Source organism: Rhineura floridana, chromosome 12 (genome assembly GCF_030035675.1).
Source record: "Rhineura floridana isolate rRhiFlo1 chromosome 12, rRhiFlo1.hap2, whole genome shotgun sequence".
Classification (NCBI taxonomy): Eukaryota; Metazoa; Chordata; class Lepidosauria; order Squamata; family Rhineuridae; genus Rhineura; species Rhineura floridana.
The window spans coordinates 12,301,689-12,327,696 of NC_084491.1; the positions used below are offsets into that span (position 1 = coordinate 12,301,689).

At 45.3% G+C, this 26,008-nt stretch overlaps 1 protein-coding gene across 3 annotated transcripts in view; it reads right to left on the bottom strand.

Annotated features, from left to right (window-relative positions):
• Positions 1-23,468, bottom strand: part of PHYHIP (phytanoyl-CoA 2-hydroxylase interacting protein) — a 68,653-nt gene extending 45,185 nt beyond the window's left edge. Inside the window, exon 1 of one of the 3 annotated variants that reach the window (XM_061592790.1) lies at positions 23,075-23,468. Coding sequence is in view for 1 of the 3 variants with exons in the window: in XM_061592789.1 (XP_061448773.1) it covers positions 18,324-18,325 (2 nt within the window). In the remaining 2 variants the exon portion in view is untranslated. Of the gene's footprint in view, positions 1-12,276; positions 12,355-18,323; positions 18,395-23,074 lie in introns of those variants that run through there. The other 2 variants (XM_061592789.1, XM_061592791.1) reach the window with 2 other exon arrangements.
• Positions 23,469-26,008: the final 2,540 nt, after the last annotated feature.

A 26,008-nucleotide genomic window follows, 5' to 3' on the forward strand; every position in this document is an offset into this window, starting at 1 on the left:
ATAGATGTTGATCTGTTTTAATTTTTTTAGTTAGCAGCTGTTTTAATTGTTTTAAATATGTTTTAATTACTTGTTTTTAACTGTTTTATTGCTAATTTTAATGTCTTTTGTAAACCGCTTAGAGGTCTTTACATTCAAGTGGTATATAAATTTATTGCTAATTTTAATTTCTTTTGTAAACTGCTTAGAGGTCTTTATATACAAGTGGTATATAAATTTTATTAAATAAATAAATAAATCACAGTAGTTGGATTCCTTCTCCCATCAGCCCCAGCCACTATGGTCAATGATCAGAGATGATGGGAACTGTAATACACAACATCTGGAGGGTACCACGTTGGCTATCCCAAGGCTAGAGGCAGCTGGGTCAAGGAGGATTCCCCCAGAACTCAGAAGTTATTCCTGGGGCCAGCTCAAGGTTTGAGAAGACCCTAGGCAAGCTCAGCCCCTTCCTACATCAGTGGGTGCCATATTTAATTTTCCATAATGTCCAAGAGTGCCATGAGGTCAAGCTCTCCAGTCTAGAGTAGTCACATATCCTACTTTGCAGAGGGCACCCCTTTATTTAAAGGTGTCCTCTATTTTAAAGCTATCAAGTCAAAGTCTGACTTAAAGAGAAGGAACCATAAAAGGGGAGAGTCAGCAGGAGCCTTAAAGTTGCCTTTCCACAGTTAGCAGTCTTGGTCAACAGACTGAGCTACAAACCCCAGAGAGGTTTAACAATCAATCCTTCCTCCAGAGAACTCTGGGAACTGTAGTTCTGTGAGGGGAATAGGTGTCTCCTAACTCTCAGCACCCTTTACAAACCACAGTTCCCACAATTATTTGGGGGAAGCCATGACTGTTTTAAATAGTAGTAGAATAGTGCTTTAAATGTATATGGCAGACGGGCCTTCGGTTAGGCTGAGATACAATGTCTGGCCAAGGTCACCTTGTCAGTTTCATGGTCGCTCAGGGATTTGAGCCCAGGTCTGCCTCAGTTAAATGTGAAATTTTGTTCACTACAACACACTGGGTCAAAGGGACCAGAAATCTTTAGGCCCAATCCTGCTTCCCAAAAGTAGGGCTTCACACCACTGCCACAGATTAGTTCCAGAAAGGTTTATCCATATAATCCAGGAATGGAGAAATCCCAGCAAGAACTGCTTGAAATAGAAGCAACTCCCTAATCCCAAATATCTCATAACTGTTGCGGGCAAGCTGTGCAAGTTGGCATGTCTAGGCACCCCAAGCCAGATCCTAAACAGCAATTTGCAAATGGCCAATGGCTGCTGTGCTACCTCTCTTGGCTGCACTCTGCGCCAGGAACCTGTCTCTGAAGATATGGAGTGGTCATTAACTATGCCCTTTACAAATGAGCTGCTGTCAGACCCGCCAAAGAGTTTGCAGGTATTATGAAGAGAGATGTGACAGTTTCACACTCCCCACTTCCCTGAGTGGTAAGAAGTTTTCAGGGCAGCCTTTTTCAGGCAACTACGAAGACAGTGCTGACTGCATCAGTTTTCCAAAAGCAGTAGCAAGCCTTTGCACCCTCTGCCAAGGCTACAAAAAACAACCTCTGTCTCCTGTGGTAACTACATTCCACTTTCCCAACTCTTTCTCCTTAGCCTACCCACCTCCTCCAAGCAGATGGGGTGTGTTCAACATCTAGCACCCACCAGCCATCAATGCTCATTTCATCTTCTACTCAACAACATCCACGGCAACTCGAGGGAGCAATTTTAGCCATTAGCAGTACAGAAGCTTGAAAGAAAGGTTGTTGCCCATATCCAGAGAGGGCGTTTCCTGTGAGGAGCTGTTTCTTAGGATCCAGCACAGCAGTTAACTCTGCATCAACTGCTGTCAGGACTGCCAAGTTGCTGGCAGACTTGATAAAAAAAGATGTGACTGTGCCCAAGATCCAAAATTGGATTAGAGGAAATCATTAATCAGTTCCTTTCTAGATTGTCTCTGGCTCCTTTTTACTTTGTGTATATATATACACACAGAGCATTGTTCTCTTTCCTGAACTTGGTCTTGTGACCTATCCTTTTTCTCCAGGTCAAAGTATTGTGCTGGCAGGCCTTTTAATGAAACTTGCCAAGTTCCATACCCTCCAAGATTTCACAGAGACACTCTTGTGTACATGCATATTTGTCACCTTTAATCACACCCAGGATCACTGGTTGAACATACCCCTTTCCCCACAACATCAAGGCATTGCTGCAGGCTCTTCACCACCTGATTTATGCTGTGTTTATTTATTCAGCAAAATCCTGTCCTGCTCTGACTTCAGAAGCAAGGTACATGCTAGTAAATTAATCATAATAGTTTCCATGGGGAAGAGGGAGAGAAACATAAAAGCTACAGCCCTATGCATATCGCCTCTTTCCCTACAGACCCTCTCAGGTGCTAAGATCAACAGAGGGGGGCTTTTTGGAGTTCTGCCACCCTTGGAAGTTTGAGGTGGTGGTGGCCTGCGAGAGGGCATTCTCTGTGGTGGCCCCTAAATTGTGGAACTTCCTCCCCACTGAGGAGCGTCTTGCAACTTCATTGTACAATTTTAGGCAAATGCTGAAGACACACCTCTTTGCCTTGGCCTGTCACCTGAGACATATATTTTTAGCACCCACCCTATTTTTGTGATTTTAGGTTGTTTTTAATGCTATATTTTAAAATTGATGTAACCCGCCCTGAGATATTTGGGTGAAGGGCAGGTAATAAAAGATTATGATGATGATTCTTACTTGGGAGCATTACCCACTGTACACAGTGGTTCTTACTCATGAGTAGGGAAGGGGAATTTTTTTATGCAATTTGCATTTCAAGCCAAATCTATCTAATTTGTACTTCCCAAAACAATATGAGAACTGAAACACAGCCTTCCCTTGAAATTTGCACTTATTGGAATTTTGGAATGCAGTTCTCCAATCTTTACAAAAATTCATATATTAGAGGAGAGTGTGCATAAAAATGAATATATTAGTGAAAATAACATACAAAAATGCACTGTTAGGAGAAATTGCTTGCAAAAATGTTTACATCAGTCAAAACTGCATATAAAAATGTGTATATTAGCATAAATTTGCACTAAAATGCTGAATTTTCTGAGGATTTTTTTTAAAAAAAATTGTAAATTGCTGCAGAAATGTGGAGAAGTGAATTTAAGATTGGAAAAATGAGAAACTGAAAGAAACTGAAACTGACAGATCCTTCCATTCCTACTTGGGAGTATCACCCACTCTTCACAGTGGTTCTTACATGTCGGACTTCAATACAAAATGTTAAGAATGCTTAATTTACAACAGAAGTTATATGGGGGATAGAGAGGAAACAGTACACTGACATTTGGGTGTTTGGAGAACCAAGACAGGTCGATGTCAGCCACACACAATGTGGCATGATGCCAATGCCAATGCTGTATGTTATTTGGGTTTAAAAAAGAGATATATTAGAAAAAAATAACTGGTTTAATATATGCTCTCACACTCACAAGTCTGAAGTGCATCAGGTCTCCAAAAGCCACAGCATAATCTTGGAGAGCACCCCCATACCACAAGACTTCTTCCAAGTTAACTTTGTCAGCTACAGCATGCAAAATGAATGGCACACTATGCACAGCCAGCATGGCCAATGGTCAGGGATGATGAGAGTTGTAGTCCAATGATGTCAGGAGGGCCACAGGCTTCCCATTTCTGCATTAGATGGTGTTTTGGGCTATACCGAGTTACGTGGGAGGAAGTGCCACTGAACTTACTGCCAAGTAGACATGTATAGCATTGCACTACTGTTGTCCTTGCATCCCCAACATTCGTTAAAGGCATCCCCAAAAGACAAAAGCTAGACCCGAAATCAGGGACTGTCTTTAATAATTAGGGGTGGACAACTGGACTATATTAACTCCTGACTTCTTGAATAGTCCAAAAGAGAAAAGAAAAAAAATTGGCAGACTGATTGGGGTGGGGGGGTCCCTGCAAAGCTCTTATCCATCACAACCTACCCTTTTCATGGAATATAAAAAAGGAAAAGCCTTCCCTTGGCCAAGAAGGGCCCCCCATGTCACAATTCAGATCCCCAAATAAGCTAGACTGTAAGGTATGTTGATTAAGCAGGCAATGGAAACTGGACTAAATAATGTATGTATATTGGGGGCAGGGAGGAGGATTTGCATGATTACAAATTGGGTTGACAACTTTTTAGTTTAAAAATACTGCCCAGCTGAACAGGGGCAGAGGATGGAGCTGGAGCAGGTAAGGCCCAATGGGTCATGCCCAGGGCAGAATTTAGCAGCTCATTGATGAAACCAGAAAAGATCTGCAAGTTCAATCCCAGGCCCACCTGCTGCCAGCTACGCCCCCAGACAAGATATGAGGCTCTAGACAAGGGATAGCCAACTTAATGCACTTCCATTGTTGCTGAACTCCAGTTTCCATCAGCCTCAGTGCATATGGCCAGTTGCTGGGTATGATGGGAACTGGAGTCCAGTAACATCAGGAGAGCACCTTCCGGAGAAGGCCGCCACAGCAGCTCCCACACTCTCTTCCTGAAATAGCTACCTTTGCAGTTTTCTCTGAGCCAAGCTGCAAGGGTCTCTGGGCTGGTTCATGACTTGCTGACAAGGGGTCCCAAGGCCAATTTCCTAAGAAGCAAAAGCAGGTCTGACAAAAGTTGACAAGCCCTGGTATGGATGGCAAGACAGCCTGGATTAGCAAGAGGGTTCTCCTCTGAGAACAAAATCTGCCCATCCCACTGCTCTTGGCTCCTGGCAGGAGGGGAAGAAAGGTAACCGGCAAGAATCAGGTTAAGCGACTGAGTTTGGCAGCAATGCCTGTGAACAAACCAAAGGCTGGGCGAGACAGCATTCTTCGGCTTGCTTTCCTAGTTCAGTCACCATCCCCCTGTCTGTCATATCCACCCATCTGTCTTATATACCAGGGATGGGGAACTTGTGACCCTCCAGATCAGGGGTCACCCTGAGGGTCACATTGCCTTCTGGGCAACCTTCCAAGGGCCACATGCTCATGCTAGGAGGGGCCAGAGGTAAAAGTGAGCAGAGCAATCAATGTAAAGTTTACCTTTATACAGCAGACTTGTTTCTACACACTCTCGCACACTCCTCTCCATCCTCCATCCAGACAAGGAAGAGGCAGTATCAGAGCTCAAGGATGCATTCCAGGCAAGGGAAAAGCACTCATGGGGCAAAGGAGGGATGGGGAGAAGCAATGCAGCCAGGGAAGTGTTCCAAGAGCCACAGAGAGAGGCCTGGAGGGCCGCATTTGCCCCTTCCCAGGCCTGAGATCACTACCCTGCTCCAAATGCTTTTGGACGCCAACTTCCACCAGCCTTAGCCACTGGCAAGCAACAAGGGATGATGGGAGTTATAGTCCAACAGCGTCTGAAGGGCCACAGGTTCCCCATCCCTGATACATTCTAATAGCAATTGCATTCTCCAAGTGCCAATCCTTTCGTAGCCAAAACAGCACCATCCACACACAACAAGGAGGTCTCACCAGACTTTTCCCTTAAGGGCCACCAAAGGAATCAATAGCTCAGGTGAGATTTGAAGCAGGTGTTCCTGGGCTTTGATACTTCTCACCACTATGTGATGCTATGACAGCCCAATCAGGAAGGTATGTGGTCTTTGAAACTACATGGCCTTTGTGCAGGTGTCACAATGGGTTGGATCCAGCTAAATTCTACTCAGAGTAGACCCAGTGAAATTAATGGACCTAAGTGAGTCATGCCTATTAATTTAAATGGCTCCACTCTGAGTAGAACTAACATTGAATTCCAGCCATAGTGACTATAAGTGCAAAATGTGACTCAAGAAATCCATGCTTCAAATTCGTTTCTTCTCCACCATGAACTCACTGAATGGCTTTAAGCAAACTGATCTTTCTCAGCCTTTGTCCTCCTCTAAAATATAAGGAGATCAAATAATAGCGGTCTACCTCATAGGGCTCTTGCAGAGGCTTCTATTAGTATTACTGAGATAAAATACATGGGAAGTATTTGGAATGCTCAATACATGCTATATGGATGGTACAATAATCATAATCCAGAATCACCGGTCGTTTTCCAGAAGCTGAAAATCTACAATTTCATGTTTCGAATATTTTTAGAATATCTCAGTATTAAAACCTGATCTCTCAGTGATTTTTCAATAAAGACAACCATGGTATCCTGGGCCATCTGACCAGGATGTGACGGCGCTGGATAGCTCTTCAAATAGGGGACTGTCTCTGTAGAGCAGGCCATACGGTCACCCTAAATTGCACTCTCTCCAGACGAGCAGATTTGCAGTTGGGGGCACTTTTGGAACCAGCTCCGCTCCTGGATGCACAGGTGGTGGAGATGGCCAACAACAAGTTTTAGCTACTGAAGCTGGTATGCCAGTTGCACCTTTTTCTAGTGAGGTGTGACATAGCCAGAGTCATTTATGCCTTAGTAACATCCAAGTTGGACTGCTGTAAGCAAGCAAGGCTACCTTTGAGAAGTCCCCATTCGCTTTACCCGGTAGAAAATATAGCAGTGAGAGATCTAAACTGAAGCTGCACATTGGCACCTGTTTGCTTCTGGACCCAATTCAAGGGACTGGCTTAATGGCTTGGGACTTGGATACTTTAAGGCCTGCCTTTTCTCATAAGAGCCTGGCCTGCCTTGTATCCTGCCCCACCTTTACAGATTAAGTAGGTGAGTGTGTGGGCCTGGTCCTTCTCCAGAGAAGGCATCTGGCTTTTAGACTGGTGTTTCAGATGGGCCTTTTTCTTTTGGAAAGGGGGGGTGTTTGGGGATGAGAGTTTTTATTGCTGAGTTTCTTTTCCCTGCTGTTGTATCATTATTTTCCTCTTTATATCAGGAAGTAACATAGGGAGCTGCCTTATACTGAGTCAGACCCATTGGTCCATCTAGCTCAGTCTTGTCTACACTGCCCGGCAGCTGCTCTCTCAGGGTTCTCTCCCAGTCCTGTGTGGAGATGCCAGGGACTGAACCTGGGGCCTTCTGCATGCAAGGCAGGTGCTCTACCACTGAGCCATGACCATTACCCATCATTGCTACTACTGATATAGCACTATCAGTATGCATGGCGCTCTACTGAATACAAAACAGGCCCCCACCCTGAGGAGCTTACAGGCCATTCTTTTCGGGGGGCTGATGGGAGTGGTAGTCCAAAACATCTGGTGCAGGAGGCCATGGGAATGAAGGGCCAAAGATTTCACCAGGACAAACAAAAAGGTAAGATTGAATAATTTTCCTGTATGGTTTGTTTCTAATGTTAATCTTCTTTTGGTTGCTAGCCACAATCCCATTTTTCTCTTTGGAAGGAAACTACCAAAGATTATTTTAAAATAAACATGAGGAGAAACCCTAAAATGCAGAGCTAGAGACAGTCTCAAAGGCCTAGTCCAACCCCTCCCATTCCCAAATATTTCTGCAAGCCTGGAGAAAACAGATGTCCAACCAACCCTGATCAAAATAGGGCAAAATTAGGGCAAAATACAGATCACAGCCTGAGTACCCTGCAGAATGGAGCCAGCATAGCAAGTCATTTCAGATGACTTCAAAAAGTGAGCCATGCTGCAAGCTACAGGGCAAAAACCTGGAAAAATGTGTTTCTAAAATCAAGTCCTAAAAGCATAGGCAAAACCAACAGGAATCTTTTGTGGAGGCAATGTGATGTTCATGTATTAGTGTATATATGGTAAGTGCTGTTTGTATAGGAGATACATGGTAAGTGGAATGAAAGAGGAGGGGGGAGTGAATGGGCAGTAGAATGCTGGATGATTGGCTGAGTGTTTAGAATGGCTGAGGGTATAAATGGAAGGATGACAGTTAAATCTGGGTGGATGGTGAACGTGAGTGGGTTGTTTTGGTGGGTTTTTGAGAGGAGATTGGGTGGAGAGTTGGTGGATGTGAGGAGAGTGTGGAGTTCGGATTAATACTAAGACCAGTACCTCAGGAATAGATGAAACCATATGCTTAAGTGCCTTTATAAAGTAATCTTGTTATCTCTGTTATTTAATAAATATATTTGGTTTACCAAAGGCCTGATCCTTGGCTGGGGTTCCACAGACCAGAAGGGAGGGTAAGGTAAATACCAAGGCTGAAGGGTAACAAATGGTGGCAGCGGTGAAGAGAATAACACCACAAGTATTCAGAGCAAACCAGGATTATCTGCATTGATACAAAGGGATTGGGACAGCTTAAGCACGCAGTCACAGAGGTAACCTGATAGAGAGACTCAGGCAGAGTCTCTGGGAATACGGGTTATAGGACGTGACTGGTGGTGCTGCCTAGCAGGGGGATCTGTTGAGGTCTATGCTAGAGCGGGGAGAGAAACCATAAAAAAGGACAGTCCGGACTGGTGGAGTCCCTGGTGGTGCCTAGTGACAGGCAGTAACCACGAGCAGGTAGGAACCTGACAGGGAGAGCCAGGGAAGGGCGTCACAGGCAAATCCATTGCTATGGAGATAACGATTAAGCATTTGCTGCATTGGAACCTATATAGCTATAAACCTATGACTTTGACAATAAATAATGTGACTGATGAGTGACTCTATTTTCAAGAAATCTTTTGGGCCACAGCTCAGTGACAGAGCATCTGCTGGTAGGGCTAGGAAAGACTTGGGCCACAGCTCAGTGACAGAGCATCTGCTGGTAGGGCTAGGAAAGACCTGGAATCTTGATGACTGTCAGTCAGTATAGATAATGGGGGGCTAAATAGCCCAGTACTGAGCTAATGGTCCAATGGTCTGATTTGGTATAAAGCAGGTTCTTTTGTTCCTGTCCTTTAAGGCCAGCAAACCATGTTCTACAGCGAGTCCTCTCAATGAACGTGTGGGAGGAGAATATAGCAGTGCCTTCTCAGTGGAGGCCCTGGTCTCACCTGATCCCAAATCTAAATACTGCTGAAGTAGCTATATGTTCAATGGCAGAGCACCTGCTTTGCATGCAGAAGGTCCCAGATTCAATCTGGCATCTCCAGATGGGGCTGGGAATGTCTGCAACCCTGAAGAGCTGTTGCCAGTCAGTGTAGACATTACTGAGCTAGATGGATTAATAGTCTGACTCAGTACTAGATAGTTTCCTATGTTTTTATTTGAAAGAGGGGAATGCCATCTGGAAATCCTGCCATAGGATAACCAACGCTGCTTGACAAATTAGGTCTTTGTGAATTCCAATATGAACTAAGCTGATCAGCATCTGTAGACTAATGTGGAGCCTGGAACTCGGTTATCCACCAACTCTTGCCCTTTCCCAATGCTCTGGCATGGTTCTCAGCTCAAGAAACATATCAAAATGCGTATTTTGAAACAAAAGAGATTTAGCATTTTTATCTATTTAACAAAAATTGATATACCACTTAATTATAAATAGAACCTCCAAGTGGCTTACAAGAGAGGGGGGAAACATTAAAATTACCAATAAAAGAGTTAAAAACAGGAAATAATTTTTTTAAAAAAATAATTAAAATCTATGAGCTAAAAGACTTCTATGCGTCTTGATAGGCCTGCCTGAACAAAAAAATGATTTTAGCAGGTGCCAGATAGAGTACAGCGAAGGTGCCTGCTTAATGTCAATACACAGGGAGTTCCAAAGTGTAGGTGTTGTCACGATGGAAGATTGATTTCTTACATGTGTGGAACTAATATTATTGGGCACCTGTTACAGTCCAAATTTCACAGATCAAAGGAGTCAAGTGGTCAGATATGGGGCAAGTTAATCCCTCAACTAAACTGGTCCCAAGCTGTAAAGGGCTTTATATATTAATAGTAACACCTTGAACTTAGCCCAGTAGGTGCATATTTAGTAGTGCATATTTTGAGAGAAAAGTCATTTAAGAATTTATACTGAATTGCTAGTTTTTGTGCAAATTAAAAGAAAATAAATTGCAAATTGACACAGAAATGGAACTTGTAAATCAACATGTGCAAAAGTGATGTCAAGGATCAGAAAATGGAGGGATTCATCCATCCCTAAGCATGAGTGTTATGTGACTGGCTCGGGACTGAATCTTGGCCTTTGAAAAGATGAGGAGGAAGAGGGAGATGAGAGAGCTGTCTGTTTTCATGCCTTCTGATGATGCAATGCAACAGCTTGGCTCTGACAAGGTGAGCAATCCTGGCAAGATGCCTCTCCCAAATTCCAAGCTGACCAAATCCGCGAATGACAATGGCAGGCAGGTGACCGCTACCTGTGTGCAACGGATGCATCAGATCCCAACCTGACTCAGGCAGCAGAAGCCAGCACATGACTGGGTAAGCATGTGGGTGTGAAATGTGCCACTGTCAACGGCTGCCAGAGCCTGGTAACCTGGGAGGGATTCTAGATGTTGAAGAGAGTTGCTTAGCAAAGCGTGAGCAATTGGCAAGAGCAAATAGCTGGCTCTCTTTTTCAAAAGATGCATTCTGTAGGGAGGTTGCATAATAATAATATCCTTCCAGGAAGGATTTTAGGAAGAGAATTGAGAGGCATCTGTTGGGAATGCTTCAAGGAAAGGCTATCCTTTGTCCTCAGGAAGACGCCAGGAAGCTGCTGTAGCTCAGTGGTAGAGCATCTGCTTTGCATGCAGAAGGTCCTAAACTCAATCTGCAGTATCTCCAGGAAGACTGGAGAGACCCCTGGAATCCTGGAAAGCTGCTGCCAATCAGTGTGGACAGTATTGTGCTAGATGGGCTGATAGTCTGGCAAGGTGTAAGGCAGCTTCCTAAGTTGCAGAAGAAGACTAGGGTCTGATGATCTGATTCTGCATTTTGATGCTCACAACCACCTTGGCATTTAGCCGACTAGTGTTCAGGGCCTGTCCAAAAGACACAGACAGCACACTTGATACACTTCATATATATGAGGCACAAGCTGATAATGGGAACCTTGATTCCCTAAGCCAGCGTTTCCCAACTAGTGGGCCACCAGATATTGTTGGACCACAATCCCCATCTTTCCTGACCATTGGCAATGCTGGCTGAGGCTGATGGGAGTTGTGGTCCAACAACATCTGGTGGCCCACTAGTTGGGAAAGGCTGCCCTAAGCAATCTTTGAGCCACTGATCTATGTTTTTGTATACCATACCTCTTCCTTGACATCAAGGTCCAGGGGAGACTCTGCACGCCACCCTCCTCATCCCAGGCTGTCTCAAGGCTTTTCACACACACACCCCAGTTCTCATACAAATTGGGAGTTGTGCCCCAGAATGGCTTGCAACATTGGACAAGCACAGCTGCAAAGCTGCTTCCTGAAGGGCTGCAGCCAGGCTCTTTTAATGCCAGAAGCTGTGCAAAACTTCATATTTCTGTCTTGGCTGGCCCTACCGTTAGGCAGAGTGAGGCAGTTTCCTTATCCAGTGGATAATTGGGGCAGGTAAGGAAGGCAGTGGTAGCAGCTGCTCAGCCAGTCATTCCAGCTGGAGGACAGAACCCTTTGTGCAAAGCAGTCTGGCCTGTGCCCTCTAAGCTGGCCTGCAGCCCTCAGGTGGAAAGGAGACACGGTTTCACTGCCAGCGTTGAAATTAGATTAATCTCCCAGACCGGTTGGCTTCTGTGCATGGAATGAGGAAGTGCCATTCTGCGCTTTGCTTCATGCAGTAAAAAGTCTTGGGCTGGCCCTGATTTCTGTAGGTCCCAGCATGGCTCTCTCCCCCACATCCCAAATTATAACCAAACAAATGCAAGGGAAATACCCTTAAATCAGCCTCAGCCCCAGCCTGGAGCCCTCCTGCTGTTTTGGACTACAACTTGGGCTGAAAGGAGTTGTAGTCCAAAACAGCTAGAGCAGGGGTTCACGGACTGTGGTCTGTGGACTATCAGTGGTCTGCCAGCTTCATTTGCGTGGTCCATGACGTGTCTGTGGATTGATCTGTGGTTGAAGACAGAAGATGACACATCCATCACATTAAATATTCATAATGATTTTTAATTGCATTTGTATTGCTTCTTTTTTTGGTAATGTGTTTGCATTCCAATCTGAATACTATGCAAAACAGTAACATACAGTATATAAGAAATAAAAGAAGCAATACAAATACAATTAAAAACCACAGAGCACCTAGAATAGTTGCTACAACTGGCAGAAAAACCATTAAGTGGTCCACCAAGACCCTCAACAATTCTCAAGTGGTCCATTGGTGGTGGTGGCGGTGAGTTTGGGAACCACTGATTTAGAAGACACCAGGCTAGAGAAGACTGCCGAAAATCATTCATCCCTAGCCCCAGCCAGCTGCCTTATTCAGCTATATGGTTGCGCTGACCCCATGTCTCCCACCCCCACCCCAATTCTATGGAGAGACAGAACTATCCCACCTTGTAGATGGAGAAGAAGCAACTGTCACCAGCTTGGAGTTTCAAACAGGGCTCGATCAGGCATGATGCTATGGAATAGGACTCCTCTGCTTGTGGAGCAATTTGACAAAGTTTTCATCGAAGGGGTTCAGAATTCAGCCGCTCCTCCTTCAACGCAAGAGTTACATTCTGATGTGCAGAGAAATGGATACCCTACCTATCGTGATGCTGTTCTGAAGTGACTTGAATGGGAGTGATGGATGCTGTGTAAGAACAGGAGGATCTGTCCATTTTGGTTCTCTCAGTTTCTCGTTTTTCCAACCTTAAATTCGGTTCTTTTGGCACAAATTTTCAATTTTTTTTTTAAAAAAATCCTCATGAAAATCCAACATTTTAGTATGAATTTCTCCTAATAAACACATTTTATGCAGTTTGGACTAATGTACACATTTTTGCAAGCAATTTTTCAAAATATAATACATTTTTGTATGTTATTTTGACTAATATATTCAGTTTTGTGCACATTTCCCATGAATAGATGCATTTTTGTAAAAAATGTTTGGTTGAAGAACAAAATTTGGATAAGTGCAAATTTGAAAGGATGGCTGGGTTTCCTTTCTCATAATGTTTCGGAAAATGTGAATTTGATCGATTTGGCTTGAAATGTGAACTGAGTCAAATCTTTCTCCCATCCTTCTCTGTCTGTGGCTACAGTTGTCATGTTCCATGCATGGCACAGAAGACAGCCTGCCCCTAGTGGAAGCACTGGGCAAGCTGAGTGCAAGTGAGCCTTCCTATTTGGATATAAAATTTGGCTCAAAAATCTGCTGGCAGCTGTGCTGCTTGTTGAGCTTGGCATTAAATAGCAGTGAGAAGGTTTCTAAAGGCCAGAACAGACTGCTCTGCTCTGACAGCAATGGGTAAAATTAACCTCCTAGCCCAACTCCCTGCCGATGCAGAAAATCCGCTGTTACTAACAGTTGACCATCTAGTCTCTATAGAAGGAGAGCCACCACTTTTCAAGGCATTCTGTTCCGTCCTCAAATAACTCACACCATCAGGAAGTTCTTCCTAAAATTAAGTTAAAATCCCCTTCCCTGCAATTTGAACCTGTTGGCTGGGGTCCTACCCCGTCTTAATCATCACTTCTCCAGGCTAAATATATCCCAAACCTTCTATAAAATACCCTCAAATAATAAAAACAAACATAAAATAAAATGGCAATGGGGGGGGGGGGGAAACCACAGAAGAACATACAAATATGAGGGCAGGGGTGGTAACTGAAGGTGTTGAGGCAGTGTGGGGAACCTTTAGTCCTCAAGATGTTGCTAACTACAACTTCCATCACACTTGATCATTGGCAATGCTTGCTTGGACTGATGGATGATGTAATTCAGCAACATCTGGAGTGCCAAAGGTTCCACACGCCTGGTGCAATGGAACTAAGAGTTCTTAACAGCCCATAAACACCAATAATGAAGGAGCCAATCAGGCCTCCAATTCCACAACTTGGGTACCACTCCAGAAAATAACCTGTCCTGCATGTCAACCACCTGCAGTTAACAGGATGCAAAGTAAAACCTTCAGTGGAAAAGCAGTGAGTGGGATGGTTCATGCAGAAAATTTCAACAACCTCCTCTATTTGACCAAAGGAGACAATAAGACAAAAGGAAGGTGCATGCACATGAAGGACAATGATGCCATCATCATACCACTGTTAACGCTCTCTAAAAATTATTGCCTTGTTTCCAATAATCGTCAGTTTTCCTAACCGTGATTACATAGGAGTAAATCCCATTGAACTCCAATAAAAAGGCACTGTAATATTTTTGCTTTGATCCTAGAGTTCAAAGTGAAAATCTGGTATAGGTGTAACACATGACTGCAAATACAGAAGGATACACATCATTTCTGAAACAATTGTTTTTGGCTCCTAATTTTTTCAAAAAAATAAAAAGGAAACCTACAGTCAAGAGACATCTGTGCTTCACACACAAATATGCATGGATGCCTAGATTATGTGGGTGTTTGCGAAAATGCTGCTTTGTCTCTAAGCACGTGTAAGAGAGAAATGTTTTTAAAGGTGCACATGTACGCAAATAGGGCGAACAACGTCAAGGGATGATTAGTTACGTGCATGTACAGCTATCACTCCACAGCAGAGCTGTGGTCATCCAGATTTTGGCACACCAGCTCAGTAAGCAAATAGTCCCAGGGCAAAAGAGCAGCCTTGCTGGATCAAACCAAAGCTCCATCTACTGCACCATCCTGTTTCCAAAAGCATTCAGCCAGATGTCTTTGGAGAAGGGTCATAGCTCAGTAATAGAGCATCTGCTTTGCATACAGAAGATCCCAGGTTCAATCCCCGGCATCTTCAGGTAGGGCTGGGAGTGCCCCCTGCCTGAAACCCTGGAGAGCCACTGCCAGTCAGTGTAGACAATACTGAGCTAGATGGGCCAATAGTCTCTCACTAAGACAGCTTCCTATATTCCTAAGCAGACACTGTTGTTTGCCCGCAGCACCCAATATTCAGAAATATAGTGCCTCTTAACCTGGAGGTTCCATTTAAACACTACACGTGTTAACGGACTTATCTATCCTCCATGCATTTGCTTAATCCTTCTTAAACCCATTTAATTTGCAGGCTATCACCACATCTTGTTCCACTGAGTTAATTATGTGTTGGATAAAGAAGTACTTCCTTTTGTCTGCCATGAACCTAGCCTGAGCCAATGCAATGCACAGAGCCAGGGTGATGTAGTGGTTAGAGTGTTGGACTAGGAGACCAGGGTTCCAATTCCCACTTAGCCATGAAACTCACTGGGTAGCCTTGGGCCAGTCAGTGTCTCTCAGCCTAACCTACCTCCCAGGGTTGTTGTATGGATAAAAAGCAGAGGGGGAGAACCATGTGCACCACCTTGAGCGCCTTGAAGGAAAAGTGGAGTATAAATGTAACAACAACAACAACAATAATAATAATTTATGGTGGTGATGATACCAGCCAGCTCCAGTGGGTAGCCCCAAAGTCTAGTATTTTGAGAGAGAAAGGAGCAAATAATGTCACTTTCTCAGCACAGTTCATAATTTTACAATTCCCCATCATGTCTCCCCTCCGCACCACAACTCCTTCTTTTCCTTACCCCAAACACTGGGCCTTTCCTCTAAACCCTTTGTTGCATACAGTTACATATAAGTAAACACATTTCCCCAAGTATTGAATTTATGCCATTTCAGTCACTATTGCTTTAGTGATTTTTTTAATGTCTTGAAAAACAAGAAATGAGACATCCCTTTCAGAGGAAGAGCATCAACTGCTATGTTTGAAATCTCAGTCAACATGCCAACATAAAGGATAGCAGGACGGCATGTGGGAGTTGTGGAGGGCAGGGCAGGTGGAATAAAACTTTTTTTTTTTTTTGCAGTCCTGGCAGTGCAAGGTCTTGCAAAGAGAGGAGAGTTAAAAGCGAAGTCTCTGAACCAAAGCACAGGGAGCAAAGCCAGAACTCCTCCTCAGTGGACACCTATTCCCCACACCCGCCACCACATGTCCCTGGAGTGTTGCCTACTGCACCTCCCTTTCGACATTCCAGCCCTTCCCCTCAAACATGCCTGCGCAGCCTCCCCTAGAAACAGCTCCGCCACCAGTTTGCAGAGCCAAAACAGGGAGGTGTCAGTGGAGGAGGCCAAAACAGCTCTGTGTCTGGCTGGCACCGAAGGGAGCAACCAGGGGCCTCTACGTTAATCCGTATCCCCCACCTACAGGAAAACCATCACTTGGGCCAGAATGATGGTCAGGTTGAAGCGACCCTGCCAAGAGACAGCAACAACAAAAGTCTCTGTTCCACCAGAAGCAGCACGCAACCCACCAGGCAGACACACATATGCTCATGCTTCTCCTCCACGCACATGTTCGCATCCCATCCTGCCACGTGGCTATGCACCCACTCACAGCCAGCCACCTCCTTCACATCGCTGTAGAGAACCACTCACAACCACACACACACACACACCACATTTCCTCTGGGTTCTTTCTCAGAGGCACATGTAAAAACACCTGAATCTCCTCCAACTTCTACCATGGAAGCCACCAGGTTCACTCCTTTCCAGAAAGAGGAATGTCTGTATGCCAGCCTTCCCCCAACTGGTGCCCTCCAGATTTCTTGAACTATAAGACCCATCAGTCTCAGCCAGTGCTGGTGGCTGGGACTGATGGGACTTGTACGCCAAAATATCTGGAGGGCACCAGGTGAGGGAAGCTGCTGCATGTTGAACTTCTCCAATCCTAAATGTGATATGTGGAAGTAAATCCCTCTTTAAGGCACAGGTGAGGAAACTTTTTCAGGCCAAGGGCTGCGTTTCCTCATAAGCCACCTCCCAAGGGCCACATGCCAGAGGCAAACGTAGATGGAGCAACAGATTGACTCTTCCTTTGTACAGTAGGATACATACCAGCCACACAAAAGTCAGAGGCCTCTAAACCAGTAATACAGTGGCCAATTCAGAAGTGCAGGATCCCTTCATGATAGTCATAGCCACCCCTTCCCCCATTTTTTATTTTGCTGTTGATTGAGAATGAGATCCTTCTTAATGCCTTCCCTGACAACAACAAATGTCCATAGGAGCCAAGCAGCATGAAAGAGCAGAGTGTTAGCTACTGAAAAGAGTCTTCTCAGTAGCTGACTCACCTCCTTTCACTGTGATTGGCTCCAATCAGAGGAAAGGACAAGCAAGCAAGTTAAAACGCTCTTCTCAGTGGCTAACATACTCCCCTCATCATGCTGATTGCCTTGTAGGACACTGGAAACATAGAGACCCTGGTGGGACCCTACTCCTAAAAAGATAAGGGTTTAAGACCCCCCGAGACCCCGAACGACTACACCCCTGCTCTAAACACCCACCCCCATTTCTCCATCCTGTATCAAGGCAAGCAAAAAGTATTACCACAGTTCAAGGACACATTACAGCCAGGCAAAAACACTTTAGTGCAAAGCACTCCTGGTGAGGGAGTTTGAGAGGGTCATGCCCTTGGGAGGGGCCATGACCTGGGGAAAGTCTCAAGGGCCAGATAGAGAGGCTCTGAGGGCCACATTCAGACCCTGAGCTCAAGACTCCTCACCTCAGCTTTAAGGAGTTAAGCCAGTGTTGTGAGATAAAGTGTTGGAATTGGACTGGGGAGGCCTGGTTTAGATCCCTGCTTACATCATCATCATCATCATAACATATTAATTTTATATCCCGCCTTTCCTCTCGAAGGAGCCCAGGGTGACAAACAAAACAATCTAACTACAACCAAAACAAAACAAAATAAAAAGCATTCCAAAAAGAATTTAAAATCTTGTAAAAACAATTACAGTTATTCTAAAAAACCAGCCACAAATATAGCATTCTAAAAACAACTGCAAAACCCCCCCTGACCTTGGGCCAATCCCTCACTTCCTCAGCCTTCTAACCTACCTCACAGGATTGTTGTGAGGCTAACTGGGCAACCCTAGGCACGTTTGCTTAGAAGTAAATCCCACATCATTATAATTATTACTGAATTTATATCCCGCTGTTCCTTCTGAAGGAGCCTTGGGCAGCAAACACATCTACACAACATTTAACAACAAAAAAGCAACATAAAAACAATTACAGATAAAAAATATTCTTCCATCCAGTGATCTCCACGTTCCTAGGAACAGTCTCTATCAACCATCAAATGTCTGAGTAAACAGGAATATATGTAAATTCCTCCTGAAAGTCAACCAGGAGGGAGACACATGCTCCTCACCGGGAAGGGCATCCCACCACTGAAAAGGCCCTGTCACAGGTCAACACCAGCCGGGCAGTGGGTGTTACTTCTCCAAAGTAAGCATGCCCAGGACTACAGTCACAGGAGGATAACCCCATGTATGAAATGATGCACTACAGCTCCTTCAGGGAAGAATAACTATCTACATAAAATACTGCACATGAATAAAATTTAGGCAGGGCACAGTGGTGGCTGATCCATTAGGGGGAATGGAGCAGTGCCCCACCAACCTCAGTTTGTCCCCAGCCAGCCCCCACCTGCCTGCCTCCTTTCTTACATCGAGTCCAGGGGGTGGTCCTGGCTGCCAGCTTCCTCCTCCTCCTTAGTCTCAGTGTTGCACCTTGTACAACTCAGCAGCGAGGAGCATAGGGGCAAAACTAGAATTAGCTGGCTCTGCCTGTCATTCACTCTGGCTCCACCTACTGTTGGGCTCCTTGTCCCCACCAGTCCCAGCAGGTACCAGCTGGCAGAGCATTTGCCCACGCCAGCGCCATTTACCCTCACACCTCATCCGTATTTTTGCTCCCTCTAATCCCAAGGTGCTGTACAGCAGCTTACCCCATTCCTTTGAAGCCAAGAGCGGTAGCCTACAGGGCTTTTCACCAGTGTTGCAGTTATTTATTTTTATGTCTTTATTTAAAAGCGTTTATAGACCACTTAATATTTTAATCACACAAAAAAGGTAATTTTAGATTCTGAATCTCATGGTCTTCACCCCATGAACCTGCTGGCTTTATGGTGGGTGGTGGGTGGGTGGCAGCGCTTTGGATGGTTATTACTTCACTTACTTCAAAATGTTGTAAGCCAGCCCTGCTGCATCTGCAAACCCTCTTGCTCATTTTGCTGAGTGGGGCTCCGGACCTGTGCCCCAAAGTCCAGCTCTCTCTTACACACACACACACACACACACACACACACACACACACACACACACACGCACGCACGCACGCACGCACGCACGCGGCATGAGCGGCATATATTTCGTCTCTCTTTCCCTGGCTGAAAGAAAAAGTGAATGTGGTGATGCAGGGGGAGCAGTTTGCCAGTGGGCTGATCACCTGGATGGAAAACAATTGCAACTCATCCCAGGACAGGTGGCATATGGCACAGCTGCTGTAACTAATTTAGAAAGGTGGGCACCAGGCATGCAAAATGATGCAGGGACAGACATGCTAATTCATATCCACCATAGCTCAGTGGCAGAGCACCGCCTTTGCATGCAAAAGCTCCCACATGCAACATCTCCAAGTAGGGGTGGGAAGAACTCCTGCCTGAAACCCTGGAGAGCCGCTGTCGGTCAGGATACCCCGGGGCGAGGAACCTTTCCTCTCCCCCAAAAGGGTGAATGCCCAGGGTGAGGGGGAAGTGGTCAGGGGCTGCATGCCAAAAGCAGGTGGGGCCAAACTATTATCTGTTACACACATGCACTCCTCATTCTCTCTATCTCACACACACACACACACTCCCCCATCACCCATCTATGTTCTCCCCAGTTCACTCTCTCTCTCTCTCTCTTCACTTTTTTCTCATGCACCCCCCATCCACACATTCCCTTTTGGCTTCCTCACTATGTGCTGAAAAAGGGACTCCCTTTTCTCAACAGACAGTGAGGAAACAGAGGGATCTTGTGATTCAGGACAAGATCTCTTCCTGCGTGGCCAGAGCAATGCTGCAGAACAGGGCAGGTGCGGGTGCAACCTGGTGGAAGGAGGTGCACCTTAGAAACAGTGCTGGGAGTTGGATGAAGAAGCATGCGGGGGACAAATTAGGCCCATGGGCCAGAGGTTCTGCATGCCTGACATAGACAGTACTGTTCCTGAACTAGAACAACTAATGATCTGACTCAGCATAAGGTAGCTTCTTATCTTTCCACATGAAAACAGGAATGCACTTCTATGTGCAAGCATGTTCTCCATGAGATGGTCTCACAGACGCCATCTCACAACTGTATGAATTCTTATTTCTCATTTCAGTGCACAAAGTGGAACTTGAAAGTTCTTACCTTACTTAAGACCACTTACTAAAAACCATGAGGTGCCCTGGGTAAATGAGTAGGGGTCTGAACCTGTGTCACTGTTAAGAACATAAGACGAGCCCTACTAGATCAGATCAAAAGCGCAACCCGCCCAGCATCCTGTCCCCACAGTGACCCACCAGATGCCTATGGGAAGCTCACAAGCAGGACATACGGGCAACAGCACTCTCCCTATTTGTCATTCTCAGCCACTGTGAGAACAGGATGCTGGACTACTGTACATTGGCCTCTGTCCTGATCCTGTGGGGCTCTTCTTACATTCTTATCGGGAACATCATGTCTAATTTTGCCCTCAAATTGTTGCCAACACTCTGCCTTCATTCCCACGCTGGCTCTCACTAATTCAGGCTCTTCAAATACACCTGTGCTCTCACATCCTCATCCACACATTATGAAATATATGTTGGTCTTTGTATTCCATGCATATTTGAATCCTCTGAAGCCAAAGGAATGTATACACACACCCATTCAGAACCTTGCACACACACACATCCTCCCTGAGTCAAATAATTCACATACATGTAGCCCTACATATGCTCATGTAAATCTCCAGAGCTGTAGGTGCCCATACTTTTCACACCCACTCACAAACATCCCCTTGCAAATATGTCTGTACACATTCTTCACAGCCATATACAGACACTTTCACTCTTAGTTGAACATGTAATCTCCTTGTAACGGGCATTTACGGATTCACATATACTATGTGGAAGTCACGTGCAACTCTGCGTGTCTCCCCACAACTATGTCACATGTACTGTTGTAGCAAGGCACACACATCAGAACCAAGCCACACACACAAGATCTAAATAACCACTAGTGCATCCACTTAAAGAAATAGGATCAGTTAAGAATACATTTAGATATACATTTTAGGAGTTCCTTCTGATCTAAATACTGATATACCAGGACTGAACTTTTTGTGGGGGGGAAATCTAAAAGAAAGATATAAACATCAGCTCCTAATTATTGTAGATGTTCCTTCATCCAAAATGCCTTTAAAAAGACACTTCCTTTATTTATTTTTTTGCTTACATTTATATCCCATGTTTCTTCCAGGGAGCTCAGTTATCCTTACAACCACCTTATGAGGTAAGTTCAGCTGAATGAGAATGACTGCCCCAAAAGCACACTGTGAACTATGTGACCAAGTGAGGATTTGAACCCAGGTCTTCTAAATCCTATTCTTACACAAACAACTACACCACACTGGCTCTCATGAGACAAACTTAGGGATACGGTAAACTGTGTTAACATCAATTCAACTGACAGCAGCAGTCCATGATTTTAGAGAAGGGTCTTTCCCAGCCTGACTCAGCTATGCCAAGGAGTGAAGTTGGGACGTTTTGCTATGTGCGCTACCACTAAGCTACAAGCTTACCAAAATCTCCACACACAAGTACACAGACAGACAGTTGTAAAAGACCTTTGCCAGTACGTCATGCTTACTTGCGCGACTGTGCACAGAATAAGTTTATTTCACATTTTCACTGCCACACACATTTTGCCTAGGTATGCAGAGATGTGTGTTTATACTCTAAGGCTGAGTGCATATCACACATTTAAAACACATCATCTCTCCCCCCCAAAAAAATCCTGGGAACTGAGCTTATGCCTCACAGAGCTACCATTCCCAGCACCCTTAACACACTACAGTTCCCAGGATTTTTTGAGGGGAAATAATGTGCTTTAAATGTATGGTGTGTATGCAACCTAAGCCCCTTGTCTACAACCACAAATGTGCATGTGTACACACACAGTCACTTGAACTTGCATATACCAACAATCTATCTGTGAAAGTAAGAACACACACACTCCAACTCATAAAGCCAGGCATAATACCCATACATACTCCATCCCAAGCAAAGACATCAACATTGCCTCTGTGCCATCTCCACCCCCACCTTTCTCTTTCACTAATCCCATGGCTTTCAGGATTCTTGCAACATCTTCTGCCCAAAGTGGAAGTCCTTGGCATTTTTTTTCTGCTTGGAAGAGCCAAGGAAGGTCATCCCCTTCTGGGCAGCGGAATTCAGTCTGACATGTCCAGTGGCCTTCATTAAATAGATTCCAAAGTGAGGAGGAATCAACTGATAGGATCTTCATCCTACCCATTGGGTTCCATGTTTGGACCAGATTCCTTATGCCTGCCCTTCAAGGTTTTGTTTGGGGGGGGGCAGCTTGGTGATGCAGCAGTGTCTCACTCCTATATAATTCCCACTCTACCTGCAATCTATTAATTCTCCAGAGAAAAGGTTTCCCCTGCAACTCTATTCTGCAGACGAGAAAAGTACCGTAGCCTGCTTGTCTAAGCTAACAGACACCAGGAGACACCCTTGGCTTTTCCTCTAAAGGAAAAGTATGAAGTTTGGGAGAACATACCCTCAAAAGGGATGAAGTGAGTTGTTTGAGGGACACCTTGTCAGAGAAGCAGGTTCAGAAGCTGAGGTTTACCCCTCTGCTCTCCCTTCCTGACCTTGCTGCACTTTCAAAATTTGGATTAATGTAAACTCTTTGGGGCAGGGAGCTTGGCTTGTTCTTAATTTTTGTGGATTATATCTTGTTTTTTCTACAAAGAACCCATGGTGGCATAATTACACACATACACGTCTCCGCTGCATTTTATCTACCTCAAAACGACCTTGTGAAATAGATTAAAAGTCTCAGAGATAGCAAGGTCAACAGCAAGTGGAGATTTGAACCTACATCCCACCATCGTACTTCGACGCCACATTGTCTGTCTTAGCTATTAACTATCATGTACTGCGATGAGACTATATAAACCTACTTCACAGGGCTGTTGTAAAGAGGGGGAAGTTGCGCATGCCGCCTTGAGCCCTCCGAGGAAAGGCGGGACAAAAATGTAATAAATAGCATAGATAGCCAATAAACGACGCGTTGGTTAGAGACTCCTTTCCTTTCATGCCAATTTTTTCTTATTCTTCTTCTAAAAGAAATTGTGGAGCTTTCTCCAAAAAAGACAAGAGTCCTACCTGGCTCCGCAGGAGACCCCGGACCTCTGGGAAGTTAACGTGGTTGCGGTTGCCTTGGTAGCCCGCTTCGACCCAGAAGCAGACGGATCTTAAGAGGCGGAGAGAGGGAGAGAGGGGCCCCGGCGATGAGCGCTTGCCAAAAAAAAAGCGCGTTCCCAAGAGCAAAAGCTTGGCTCCAGAAGCAGTCTCTCTGGCTAGATCCTGCAGCTGCTTCCCATAATAATAATAATAATAATAAATCTCACACACAGAACAGCACCAGCCGTCTCTTTCTGGACTGCGCCTCTGGGCTCTTGGGAACGCTACAAAACCAGCAGAGACCCAAAAAAGGTGGGAATCGGAGAAGGAAAAGGAACGATGATGAGGATCATCATCATCAGAGCAGCATGGAAGGGAGGTTTTTTTTAAAAAAAAGTATCCCAGCTTCTCTTGGCCAATCAGTTCATCAAGTGCCGAGCCAATGGCAACCACGCTCCCCCACTGCGCCGTGCGGGCTGGCCAACAACGTGCAGCCGCATCGCCTTTGCTGCCCCTGGTGGGAGGATCGGGCAGGGCCGGGGGGTGAGGCGCAGCGCCACGCAGTCCCGGCGCGATTCTCCGCAGTCGCTCTTTCCAAGCGGTTCCTGCTCTTGTTCCCACTCCCGGTGCTCCGGTGGGGGCGTGTGTGTGTGTGTGAAATCCGAGAGTGTGCGGGTGAAGAAGACGAGGCGCGCTTGGCACAACTCTGCCGGATTTAGGATCGCTTGGCGAGAGGAAAGGGAGCCGTGAAGGGTTGCAGGGGCCGCAGCTGCAAGATCTGCAAGGACCAGGAGGACGCGAAGCGCCATGGGGCTCGCGGTAGCATAGTTTTGCATTCATAAGGGGGAAAGGGAGATTTTAAAAAAAATCAAGATCAACTATAAAGGAATGGGCAGGCTTTCGAGATCATCAGCCTGGAGGTTAAGCCAAAGAAACAAACACCACGCAATCACACGCATTTTAATAGGTGAGGAGGGAGGTGTGCAAAGCGGAGGAAAAACCTACTCTGCAGAGTCTTGTGTTAGTCTCACAAGCCATCCCCATTCCTTTTCAAGAGTATCACAAACAGCAGAGTCCCCTCTATCATCTTGTCCTGTAATAGAATTGAAGGGGGCCTTGTAAACCAGCCTTCCTCAGCTGATACCCTCCAGATCTTTCAGACTACAACTCCCATCAGCCCCAGGCTGGGGCTGATGGGAACTGTAGTCCAAAACAACTGGAGGGTGCCAAGTTGGCGAAGGCAGTTGGAGGCCATTTATTTTATTTATTTATTTATTGAATTTCTTAGTCGCCCATCTGGCTGGCTATCAATTCAACTGCCCCTCCTTGGTGCAGGAGATGCAGCGGAAGAGCACTCGCAAACAGATGGCTATCAAGACCAGTGGAGGCTGGCACCCATTGGGACTAGCGAAGGCAGCTGGAGGCCATTTATTTTATTTATTTATTTATTGAATTTCTTAGTCGCCCATCTGGCTGGCTATCAATTCAACTGCCCCTCCTTGGTGCAGGAGATGCAGCGGAAGAGCACTCGCAAACAGATGGCTATCAAGACCAGTGGAGGCTGGCACCCATTGGGACTAGTAGGGCAGAAGGCAGGGTGACCAACAGTTGCTGGAGCCAAAGCCAATGATAGGTTGAGCCAACTAATTCTAGTTTTGTCCCCATCCTCCCCAACCCCTGCTGAGTAGAGGAGGAGGAGGCTGACAGCTGACCCCCTGGACTGGTTATAAGGAAGGTGGCAGCTGGCTGAAGGCAAATGGATTTTGGTGGGGCAATGCCCCATTTGTCCTAATGGACTAGCCTCCACTGATACAGACTTTCCTTTAAGATCCATAGCAAGGGAGAGCCCAACTCCCTCTAGGTTATTGGTTCCATAAAGCTGCTCTGAACACTAATAAAATTACATCCACGTCAAACATTTAAAGTGCATGACTTACCTCAAAGAATCCTGGGAAATGTAGTTTGTTAATTGTAGCTCTGTGAGGGGTAAACTACTGTTCCCAGGATTCTTTGGGGGAAGCCATGTGCTTTAAATGTATGCTGTGGATGTGACATTAAAAAAAATTCTCCTTATGTTCATCCAAAATCTACCCACCTGTAATTTAAGCCCATTAGATTAGCTCTGTCCTCTGAAACCACAATGAATATCTTTTTCTCTCCACTACATTTTTTTAAACTCAACCCTAAAGAAGAATTTTCATGAAAAGCATGCTTGCTTCTTTGTAATGTTTTAATGGGTCTCAATTTCTTTTTCCCCTTAGAGGACGAACGTCAACGCTACCAGCAAATTATGATCCCAAGCATGTTTACTCAATAGTATGATGGTATCCAATAATACCGTGGAAGACTGAAACAAAATTCAAAGGGACCTTGATAGGCTGGAGCATTGGGCTGAAAACAACAGAATTAAATTCAACAGGGATAAATGCAAAGTTCTACACTTAGGAAAAAGAAATCAAATGCACAGTTACAAGATGGGGGATACTTGGCTCAGCCATACAACATGTGAGAAGGATCTTGGAATTGTCGTTGTTCACAAGCTGAATATGAGTCAACAGTGTGATGTGGCTGCAAAAAAGGCAAACACTATATGAGGCTGCATTAACAGAAGTATAGTTTCCAAATCACATGAAGTATTAGTTCCCCTCTATTCAGCACTGGTTAGGCCTCATCTTGAAAACTGTGTCCAGTTCTGGTTTCCACACTTCAAGAAGGATGCAGACAAACTGGAACAGGTTCAGAGGAGAGCAACAAGGATGATCAGGGGACTAGAAACCAAGCCCTGTGAGGAGAGACTGAAACAGCTGGGCATGTTTCGCCTGGAGAACAGAAGACTGAGGGGAGATATGATAGCACTCTTCAAGTACATGAAAGGTTGTCACACAGAGGAGGGCCGGGATCTCTTCTCAATCATCC